General features: G+C 55.8%; 1 protein-coding gene across 2 annotated transcripts in view; it reads right to left on the bottom strand.

The window, feature by feature from the left end:
- Positions 1-1173: 1173 nt before the first annotated feature.
- The window catches only part of URM1 (ubiquitin related modifier 1), a 24615-nt gene continuing 14234 nt past the window's right edge, over positions 1174-11554 (bottom strand). The window contains exons 3-5 of one of the 2 annotated variants that reach the window (XM_011931282.1): positions 5278-5359; positions 3884-3932; positions 1174-3528 (exon numbers count right to left, since the gene is read on the bottom strand). In XM_011931282.1, coding sequence (XP_011786672.1) covers positions 3460-3528; positions 3884-3932; positions 5278-5359 — 200 coding nt within the window. In that variant the 3' untranslated portion in view covers positions 1174-3459. Of the gene's footprint in view, positions 3933-5277; positions 5360-11554 lie in introns of both variants that reach the window. The other variant, XM_011931281.1, reaches the window with a different exon arrangement.

Raw genomic sequence — 11554 nt, forward strand, 5'->3', positions numbered from 1 at the left:
GACTCAGCCACAGGAAAGCGGAGAGCGCCCGAGCCGGTGCGTGCGCGGGGCTGGGCGGGGGCGGGGGACCCACGAATCCAGCAACCCAGACCCCGGGCTCGGAAACGCGACCCGGCCTGGGGGTCCTGCCTTCCGGATTCCCGGAGAGTCCAGGCTGGGGGCAGGGAGAGGGGAGTCGGGGTTCCCCAGGCCTGACAGAAGAGATTCCCCCTCGACCTGGGGCGGCGCTGAGACCCAATGCGGGCCACTCTGGGGACTCCGGGCCGCGATCGAAGGAGCCACGCCAGGGGCGATGGGGATCCCCGCACAGGGTCAGGATCCGCGTGCTTGCTAATCCACCTTACCGCCAGATGGGCAGCCGCTGCTGAGCGCCTGCGAGGTGGTCCGACGCGCAGTTCCGAGATGTCCTGGTCTGGCGCTTTTTAGGAGCAAAGCGGAACCCCGCAGGAGATCAGGGCCCTGAACTCAGGGGCTTCGCCACTGATTGTCCAAACGCAATTCTTGTACGAGTCTGCGGCCAACCGAGAATTGTGGCTGGACATCTGTGGCTGAGCTCCGGGCGCAACAGGGGCGGGGGCCGCAGGGACGGAGCTCAGCGCGGGCGAGACCTCTCGGGGCGGCGGCTGGCTGGCCCCTGCGCGAGGATCGCGGTCCCGGCCCGCGCGCACAGGGACGCCGGTCCCTGCCACCAGCGCCGCCATCCGCATCCTCGTCCTTCTTCCTTCTCCTCTGCGGGTGACCAGTACCGGCCGGCAGGGTCCTTCAGTCGATCGCGTCGTTTTTCCTCCTTTCAAATTTCGGCCGGAACGAAGCCTGCACGCAGCGGCGGGGCCGAACGTGGTCCGCCCTCAGCCCAAGCCGCAGGAAGTCGGGGGTGAAAGAGGCCGGCCGAATGCGCCCGCTAACTCGTTTCGCAGTTGTTCTAACTTATCACCCCAATACTCCCTACCTAAACAAAACAAATCCTCAACCAACCCCTAAATCCCAAACCAACCAACCCCTCCCGCAAGCCCTCCGGACGGACCGAGAGGCTGAGCCTCCTCCAGCCACTGCCAGGGTCCGACGGGCAAGCGTCGCCAACGATGCGCTCCAGCCCGGCAATCGCCTCGGCTTTGGAAATAGAACTTGGAAAAACGAATCCTTTTCATTAAAGAAAAATCTTCGGAGATAGCGGGGTTTTATTTGTTTATTTCCTCAAAAGCAGGGATCAGGAGTTGCTTGGGAGAGGGGCGGTTGGGAGCTGCTGGGGGCTGAGCCCAGGTCACCTGTCCCCTGACCCCTTTCCAGCCTGGGGCTAAAAATGACCTGAAATCGTCTGGAGTGCCTTGGCCATGGCCAATTTCAACCACAGTGCTTGCACCCCCATGTGCCAAGAAACCCGGTTTTCCCAGCACCTCCTCCTGCCCTACTCTTCAGCATTAATTGGGGTGTGGTGGGAGAAGGGATATCCCACATCAGGCCTCCCACTCTTTGCAGCCAGAGAAACGGATCCTAGCGCCCAGTTTCCAGGACCTGCAATCTGGGGTGTTCCAATCAGGTGCACTGATGGGCTGCTCCTGCAGCTCAGTGGGGTGGAGACAGGGAGGGACCTCCAGGTTACAAGAATGGGACAGGCTGACCTTCTGAAAGTGCAGCTATAGGGGCTGTTCCAAGTCTCCTGCTTTGTTCCCTAACATGGAGACCCTGACCTCAGGAACTAGTGAGGGTTGGTCACACAGCCTTTCTGGACAGCACTCAGACCCCAACACTAGCCTTAATTTGCACCCAGACCAGCTCCTCCCCATAGTCCCAACACTGCTGCTCCCACTCCACACAAGCCCAGAGGGCTTCTACCTACAGTAGTGCTGGAGAAAAGCCCACCAGCCGGCAGGTCATCCATCCCCAAAAGGATGTATACACCCCGTTCCCCAACACTGCTGGGACAACCTTTTGCCACTTTCATCTCCACAGGGTGAGAGGTGAGAAATTCCACTTTAAATTACTGACATAGAATGAAAAGCAACATTTTGGATGGGATGACGCTTTTGGTGGGATGTTAGCACCCTAATTCTTTTTGGGGGTCTCCCTCCAGCAAACAAAGCTCTTTTCTCCAGGTCATGGGAAGGAAAGACCACAGAAAGGGGGCTCAGCAGTCTTATCTATGCCACCCCCATTCTGGGTTCTGAGGCTGCTGGCTGCAGCTGGTGGGACAAAGCCTTGGACAGACGGGTGGGGATGCGTCCTGGGACGCAGACTGGTCAGCACAGACTGACTCTGACACCCCCTTCTCCAGATGGCTCTATTAGACTACCCTGTCTCAGATTGTCTGAGTGTTCACCCCCACCCCTCTTTTGGGTGAAGGGTGAAGGGTAGCTCTGAGGCCCTAGGCTGAGGATGGAGAGGTTGTATCACAGACCATGGCTGGGGGGATATGAGGTGCCACCTGTTTCCAAGGATGAAGCTCCAAGCAAGGCTAGTAAACAACCTAGTCTTTTATTTGCACAAGGCCGGCTGTTGCAAGCACTGAGGCCCCAAGACTTCCAGAAGGGAAGGGGAGGGGGAGCAAACCACTCTGCCTACCAGGTGCTGCCTGCCCCATCCTGCTTCCTGCAGGAGGTGGGAAGGGAGAGAAAATGGACATCTGCACCATCAGGTATCTCCCCAGTTTTCAGCCACTATAAATATTCAGTTGTAGAGGAGGAAACTGAGGCACACAGATCCCCCCCAGGCTTCTACTTGCTAGTCCAAGGTTTAACTTACCCCCTCCCTTCATCTCTACCCCCAGCAGAATGAGCTGTAAGCAGCTTGGGGAGGGTCTCAGGAGCCCATCTGGTGGCCTGTGGAGGGGGGCAGGCCAGCCAGGGTCAAGGGCTAGGGGTTGGGGGAGCAGAAGGAGGGGTGTGGCTGGAGGAGCAGCTGCTGGCTAGGGGGAGTCAGCACTGAATAGGGGACCCCAGCTGGGGTTCCATACTGATAGCAGTGGGGGACAGGCAGAGCCCTCAGCTGTCCAGACAGAGAAATTGAGGCTGAGAAGCCTCCAATCTTTGGGTAGGGAGGGGCTTTCCTTTAGCTACTCAGGTCCATTCATCTTCCCCATGAAGATGCTGGCTCTGGGGCTGGAGCACCTTGTCAGCGGCCACTCCATGTTTAGAATGAGGTACAAGGAGTGGAAGGCAGCCAGGTCACCTGGCCACAGAGCCTCCTTCCACTCTTGACAAACCAGAGGGGCACCCTCCCCCATCACAGCTGCTGGAAAAGGGAGTGCTGGGCTCTGGTGCCTGTCTGCCTTCCCCTGCTCACGTGCTTGAGAAAGGCTCATTTTTAGCACCTGGCCTCTTTTCCCTGCCTGGAGGGAGCTTGGGGGACAGAGCAGGGAAGAAGACAGGCAAGGGGGACAGGGAGACCTGGAAGCAGGGCCCAAGGGGATGTCTGATTGCTTCGTTCTCCCCTCTAAGGGTGCCCAGGCCCAGAGAAGGGCCCTCAGCCGCCGTGCAGAGTGGAGATGAAGAGGACGCTGTCCTGGTCCTGAAGCTGATAGTCCAGCTCACCCTGGTGCGGGGCAGAGGAGAACGGGAGACCCTCAGGGCTACCTTCCCAGTTCCACCCCAGGAGTTGGGAGAGCAAGGGCTGAGGACTGGCTGCTCTGGAAGAGACAGACTGTACCAGAAAAATGGGTATCCTATACCTCAACCTGTAAATCTTCAGGATGGAGGGGTACTCCCATGTCCCCAGCTACCCATCCCTTCTTCACCTGGAGTGAGAGACTCCAGCAGCCTCAGTGTGGGGCTGCAATGGGGTGGAGGATTACCCAGCCACTCTACATGTGCCTGAGAGAGGCCCAAGGCTTTCCCACTGAAGCAGCAAGGGCAGGGGCCGGGGGAGGGATGTCACCCGAGGTACTGACCAGTAGCTCCCAGTCGGCATCGTTAATCAGCACCAGAATTCCTGGCCGCCTGTGGGAAAGATAGTGGTGAGTAGCAGGGAGTGAGAGGCAGGAGGCAGTAGCACAGAGGAAGAGAGCTGAGAGCTTTGGGCTGCAGGGGAGTGTGCTGGGGAGCCTTCCTCCTGGGGTCTGGCTAAAGATCTCCCAGGAAGGGGAGGCTGGTCTGAGTGTGAAGGAAATCAGGTCAGACAGTCATGCATGGTCTTTGTAGCCAGATGGAAAACGGGTGCAAACGCCAGCCAGCACCACCACCCAGACCGCGGGCAGGTCATTTTGTTTCTAAGTATCAGGTTCCTCATCTGAAAATGGGATAAGCAATAGCGTCTGTCCCACAAGGCCTATACGAAATCAGCTGATATGTGTGGAGTTCTTGCCACACTGTCACGGTAATCATTAGTGGGACTTTTCCAGGGGTCTAACCTTACTCTCGTTAGCCCTGGAAAAGAACTTCGGCTTTTTTTAGGCCTCTGCATGCCCATCCTGGAGAGGAGGCTGTTTTGCCTCTTCCGAATCAGTTGCCACATGGCAATGTTCATGTGCAGTCCTGCCTGGCATAAGGCAGCGTAGGTCAACATCTGTCAGGCAACTTAGCCTGGCTCCCACTGGTAATGGCCCAAGGAGCGCTGCTGGCCTTAGAGGTGGCCTCCAGGACCACTGGACCATGACCTGAAGGAGGGCTGATCCCCTAGGACCTCACAGTCACCTATGCTTCGCGGCAAATACGCGAGCCTCACAACTGCACCGGCCACCTTTCACAAGGGGGACTGGCCTTGTTTTAGAAGAAACTTCTTGCCAACTGGAAGCTGGTCCTTTCCAAGGAGACTGCTCTGGGCACCTATGGGGTGTCCCCAGTGAGTGTGTGTGCATGTGCATGGGTGTGTGCATGCACAGAGTCAATGACTCCTTGGGATTCTAGACCTGTGCTGCACCGTATGGTAATCTACTAGCCACGTGTGGCTATTTAAATACAATGAAATAAAATAGAATATTTAGCTCTTCAGTTGTACTAGCTACATTTTTTCCTCAGCACTTTCTGTGTAGAGAGTAACTGAGGCCCAGAGAAGTGAAGTAAGTGGTCTAAGGTCCCACAGCAAGTCTGTGGCAACCACAGGGCAGAATCCAAGTTTTCTGAGAAATTCACCAGGCTCCTTTCATCTGGGATTTTAAAAATCCTCAAGAGTTTGGTTTTAGTAACAAGAAAACTGAAAATAGATCTCAGACTATTTTCTGGAGGAGTCAGGGAGGAGGAAGGGGAGAACCAGATTCAGAGAAGGCCAGGACTGAACCTGAGGGTGGGGGCTCAGATATCCGTCCCTCCCTCCACCCCCTTCAGGGAAGGGAGGAATGGGACTCACACGCTGTCTCCCTGGATGAATAACTCTGGCCGCTCTTTTAGCAAATTCTTCTTGATCCAGACGAGCAGGTTCCGGATGTCCCCTGGAGAGGAATGCACAGTACAAACTCTTGTCAAACTCAAATGACATCTGTCCCCCCAGAGCCTTGCCTGGCCCAGAAGGAAATACACATGGGGTTTAGAGGGCTTCTTTTAGACCAGGCTAAAAGATGGCCCATGAACGTGTACATTCCAAAGGTGAGGAAACAGGTTAGGACAGGCCAGTGACTTGCCAGGTGGATCTTCAGAGACAGCTGCACATGGCGCTGCTGAAGTCCTGGAGAAGAGGCAATGGGATTTACCTATAGTGGAGGGATTCAAGGCAGATGGTGGGAGGACTGTTGCATCTAAACGGTTATGAGACAAGCCCCTAACCACAAGTCCTGGAAGCCAGTCTCCAACTGCCATGGCTGGACTTCTGAGAGGACTCTGAAGAGCCCCCGCCACCTTTATCTCTCCAGCCAGTCCCAGATGGGAAGGATTCGGCTTTGCTCTTGGAGGGGTCTGCATATATTTCCCTTTGTGAGGGGAAAAAAACAATTGCTGAGCTGATAACATCAGTTAATTTCCTCTGGCAGAGAGAGAGAAGGATCATTCACCAGCCAGGGATGCCGACAAATCCCTGCTCTACTCCCCTGCCACCACCCCACGCTTCCAGAGCCCTCCACGCCAGTGGTGGCCTGGAAGATTCGGGTGACAGGGCCTCTCCTGCTCAGCTAACACTGAGATCTGCCTCCTTGTGGTTCTAGGAGAGCCACCAGTCTCTCCGTATGTCATGCCGAGGCTCAGAGTCACCTGTCTCCAGGGTCACCTCTCCTTTCCTAGGGGCAGCAGTATCGCGCCACAGCACACAGGAATGTGGTTCTATAAACACCTCGAAGCCTATGGTCCTCAACTGTCTGCCCCGAAACAGGGCCATTCTCCTGAGGCTGCGGAGTTCCTTCTCATTCCCTTAGATGACTTGAGGATAAAGGTCCTAGGGAGACAACTTGCTTCTGGGAAGCCAGCAGAGGGATTGGGGTTAACCACCCCCATCCTGAGTCAGTGTCCACAGGGGTCTGCTGTCCTGGACTAATGCCTGAGACAAAGCTCAGGGCTAAGCTGGAGAAGGCCCAGGTGGGGCCTTGGTTTTCCTGCCTGGAGTCCACAGTCCTGGAGTGTAGGCAAGGGAGAGGCTGCTAGGACTCAGGGAGACTTTACTTTGCCCTGTCCGGGCCCGCAGCATGGCACACAGACAGCCCCAGCCTTGGGCAGGGAGTTAAGGCACACTGGCTGGCGCGTGTGTCACCCTTGCTTTGACAGGCCTGCAGCCTGGATGGTCCACTTTGCTCAGTGCCAACTTGCCTGGATCGTATGCCAGCAGAGCACAGGGCCACGGGCAAAGTGTCCATGGACTGAGACTGCCACCTTTCCATTTTAATGTCTCCTTTTAAACAAAGCAGATCGGAGTCTTCATGGTCCCTGGAGCAGGCATGGGATGGGGAGAATGCTGCCTCCAACTAGCTGCAGCCCACTTGGACTCCTGGCTGGGTTCCTCCCTGAGGTCTGGGTTTCAGAGGTTTCCCCTTGGCTCTGAATCCCCTTGGCCTCCATCTTGGCACTGTCTGGTGGGCCGCCAACCCATACATCTTGTGGCCGCTCGATAGAGCCACGGGGGTCTGACACATCCATCAGCCAGCCCTGGCGGGCGGGGGTGTGCCTGTGTGTGTGGAGGCGGCGAGAGGGTCTAGGCAGTGCCTGGCCTGCATGGAACCCGGACTCAATTAGGAGACAGTCCTGGCTCCCTCCAAAGGGAAGGTGCTTCTGCTCCAGTCTGGATAGGCCTGGGGGTGGGGGAAGGGCTAGTGGTCATGGTGGGGTCATCCGAACGATGGCACCAGCATGGAGTCCCAGAGGGATGAGCTGGGGGATGAGTCTGCTGCCCGGTGCTGGCTCATTTATCATGATGCTCCTATTTGCTGAGGTCACTCCCTCCCTCTTCTGCCCACCCCCCACCCAGGCCTGCCCACATTTTTGATAGCCTGTTACCATGGTGAGGCTACCGCATCACCACCCGTATTGTTCCCCCATGCCTGGATTTGGGGGTGGGGAGAGGGGGAACGCATGGCTCCCTTTGCAGGATGCAAGGGCCACTCGGCCTGGCCTGAAACACACCCCCAGGGACATCTTGCTAGGCTTGCTGAGGCACAGACAATATGCAAATAGCCTCCAAGCCAGATGGTCGGCTTCCAAAGGCGCCCAGGGGAGGAGGAAGGGTTAAGCAGAGTCAGGGGCTGGTGGCTTGGGGATGGATGGCTCTGGGATAGATGGGGGCTGGAGACTCTCACTTTCACCTTCCCACTCTGTGTCCTCTTGTCTTCCCTCTCCCACTAGGGGCGGTCTCCCTCCTGGAATCCCATGTGATCACTCAGGAGACAAATATTTATTGAGCAGCTACTATGTGCAAGGTGCTATGGAGATGGTAGTGGGCAAGAGGGACACAGAGCTCCCTACCCTCATGGAGCTAGAGGCCAGCAGGAGAGACAGACCATACTTAATTAGTTGTGACAAATGCTATCTCCTTCATCTGGGATCAGGAAAGGCCTGGCTGAGGATGTTAAACAGTGAAGCTCAGGTCTGAAGGATGAGTGGGGTGGGAAGCATTCTGGGCAGAAGGATAATACGTGGGAAGGCTGGGGCAGGATGGAACGGGCAGGTTGAAGGTAGCAGAACGGAGAAGGTAAGAAGCTCAGCAGGAGATGAGGGGCCAGGCCTTGAGAACGGGCCTGCTCTCGTAGGGGCCTCTCCCTCCTAGTGAACCTCCGCAGTATCTCCTAGGTATGTGCTTCCTGGGAACCAGGACCCACTGCTTCCATGTGTCTCTGACGTGACACTCAAACCACAATCTGGCTCAAATGTATGGCACTACCATTACCATTACTTGAGTGGACAACTGGGGAGGTAGGGAGGGAAAGAGGGAGGGAGAAAGAGATTAAAACCACGGACCTTGGAGTCAGACAGGCCTGGTTTTGAGCTGGACTCCATCACTTCCTAGTTCTATGACCTTGGGTAAGGAATTCTTGGAGCCTCAGCTTCCTCTTTTTGTCAAATGGGGATGTTAACATTGTCTCATAGGGTCATTGTGGGGGATAAAATAAGACGATATATACAAATCTCTCAGCACTGTAACCTGCATATCAATGCTGTAATTACTCCAGGATCCAGAGGAAGAACCTATACCCCTCGCACTCTCTGGGTTTCTGCACACTCTGCCCAGTGGTCTGGCACCCCAGCTTTAGAGGGCAGGGCAGAACCAACCATGAATCAGATACTGCTGGGACTGGCTGGGGTTTTCTGTGGCATCCAGTATCTTCCCATCAGAAGCTGGAAAGGGAATAAGGGGACGGGGAGAGTAGTGAGGGCTCCTAGATACTGACCTTCCTTCTATTTTAGATGTTTGAACCCACAAGATGTTGGGGTTGGCTAATGTTCCCAGGACAACCCAGGTGGAAGGAATGACACTCTTTGAGGCTAGAGGTGCTGGCAGCCAGGCTGCCCCTGGGCACACGGCACCAGAGGAGGGAGACGGGCACCTAACACAAGGTTTCCAGTGCCGGATGCTTTGGCACCTGGCCTGCCATCGGGGACAGAGCAGGTGATGAGAGCTGCTGCTCTATGATGGAGTGGTTGAGTTCTGAGTCTACAGCCAGAGGACCCGCGCTGTGTGCTCAATGGCCTTGGCTGGGAAATCACTTCACCTTGCTGCCTCGGTGTCATCCTCTGACACGCAGGGATAATAATCCAAACACCAAGAGCTGCTGAGGATTACGTAAGGCACAACGCCCATGGCAGGCCTGGCGGTGTCACACACACAGGACACGCTCAACAGAAGGCTGCTCTGAGCTGTAAGCCCACAGTGACTTCGGATTCCTCATCCTCTGGGCTCCAGTACCTTCTAAAGGCTGCTGCCAAAGGGAGGATACCCGTTGTGGAGAGCACCGCCGCAAGCTCCACCAGAATCCCTCGCCCCAGTGGGCTTGTCCTACTCTGGGGGACACTGACTGCCCACTGTGGGAGAGCCCCAAAAGGTGTCAGCCTCAGCCTCACGGGACTGAAAGGGAACAACCTCAAAGTCGTATCTGATACTGACCCTCATCCAGCGTGTAACAGACCCTCATCCAGCCTCTCTTTGAACACCTCCAGGGACAGGAGGTCAGCTCCTCTGTGCAGCGGCTCTGATTGTTAAGAGCTTCTTTTCTCCCAAGCAGAAATCTGTCTTCCTGTCATTCCCACCCACTGGGCCTGAATGGTCCACGGGGACCATGCCAACAAATGTACCCCCTCTTCCCCAGGATGGCCCTTCAGATATGGAAGAAAGGATCCCCTAAGTCTTCTCTACCACAGGTTAAACCGCCTCTGTCCCCACCAAGTCCACCAGGCTCCAAGATGAGCTCTTCGGGGAGCCCACCCGAGGCCTCAGTTGAAAAGGGAAAAGAAAGAGCTGGCAAGGGGGGAGTAACAGAGGAGAGGGGGTGGAGGGAACATCAGAGGGGCCATTTACAAGTGAATGGGGGTAAGAATGGAGCAGTTTGTGGGCTAAACTGGCCGCAGAAGGAGGTTTACAGATGTGCGAGGGGACCTCCTCATTGTTTAATTAAGCAGAAAGTGGATCTTTTCAAAAGCAATTTTGCACAGGGACTGGGAGGGGTGTGGGGAGGAGGGAGGTGGAGAGGGGATCAGCAAACAGGCCCTGAGAGCAGAGAAAGGAACAGCTGGCCCCAGAGAGGCTGTGAAATGCATGCTAAGCAGTTTAAAGCACCCAGGAGCTCCTGCAGCTCCTGCCCTCCCTCACCAGCCACCCTTTAACGCAAGTGGAACAGGCGGAGGGGGCACAATGGCAGGGCAGGGGAAGGAAGACAGGCAGGGAAAGGTGAGGCGGCCAAGTCTACTCTTGGGGCCTGGGCAGGGGGCCTTGGGTCAAAGGGATGCTTGAGTCATAGAGACCAACTCTCAGCAGCCGCAATACCCTAAGTTGGTGGGTGCCTGGCTGGCCCGTTTCAGGAAGATGGCTGTTAAGACATCCCTCCTCTCACATAGCTTCTTACTGGGTCAGCACACTCTGCTTCACAGAATTGTGTATACTTGGATCTTGAAGAAACTTTTCTTATAGATGTCAAAGAGATAACCAGCTCAGTAATGTACAAAACGAGCCCGACTTCCCATCTAACAGATGGGGAAGAAAGAGGCTGGCAGGCATAAGTGATGAGCAACTGCGCGGTCCAGGCTTCCTCTCTCCCAGTCTCACTCCCTCAGGCCTTTTGCTCATCATTTCTCCCAAACTGACTGGGTTGGAAGCTCTCCCCTGGCCTAGGAGCCACGAGTTCCCTTGTTTGTGAGGCTTGTCACATTCCGAAATCTTACGGCTGCTATTATTTCTGCTGGAACCTCCAAGACTCGCTTGGCCAAGTGGCAGCCCCTAGGCTGGGAAGGCTGCCAGATGACATATCTGGGCACGGACTTGGGGGAAGGGTAAGACTCTCCTAGCAGCACCAGGCCCCTGACCCCCAGCTGGGCTCACATGTGCCAGGGTGAGGCCTGGCAGCTGCTAACCAGCTCTGTTGGTGACCTAGGTCACCAACCTCGGTTACCCTGGGTGTGCTGTGTGACCCATGCCTCTGGGCACAACAGGAGCCAGGTGTAGGGACTCACAGCCAACGGACCAAAGACTAAGTGGGCCGCTGTGCCTTCCCTCCCACTCCCCTCCTTTCTTCCCAGAGTGGGGATAGGCCCCTGCCTGTTTCCTGAACAGTGCCTGGAAGATGAGGGATAAAAAAATCTGAGTCCCAGCCCAGCCTTCCTACTTGGGTAACTCTGGACAGGCCTCAGGTCCCTTCTTCCTTCTTTTTTAGGGGTCTCTTTTATCTCTTGAGGTTATCATGAAAGTTGAAATAAGTAGCTGTTGAACTCATGAATAAATTAAGGAAAGTGTAAAAATTGGAAAATACAAGATGTTAGAGTGGGGCCGGGCGCAGTGGCTCACGCCTGTAATCCCAGCGCTTTGGGAGGCTGAGGCAGGCAGATCAAGAGGTCAGGAGATAGAGACCATCCTGGCTAACATGGTGAAACCCCGTCTCTACTAAAAATAAAAAAAAATTAGCCAGGTGTGGGGGCAGGTGCCTGTAGTCCCAGCTACTTAGGAGGCTGAGGCAGGAGAATGGCGTGAACCCAGGAGGCAGAGCTTACAGTGAGCCAAGGTCGCA

Source organism: Colobus angolensis, unplaced genomic scaffold, assembly GCF_000951035.1.
Source record: "Colobus angolensis palliatus isolate OR3802 unplaced genomic scaffold, Cang.pa_1.0 Scaffold9, whole genome shotgun sequence".
NCBI lineage: Eukaryota > Metazoa > Chordata > Mammalia > Primates > Cercopithecidae > Colobus > Colobus angolensis.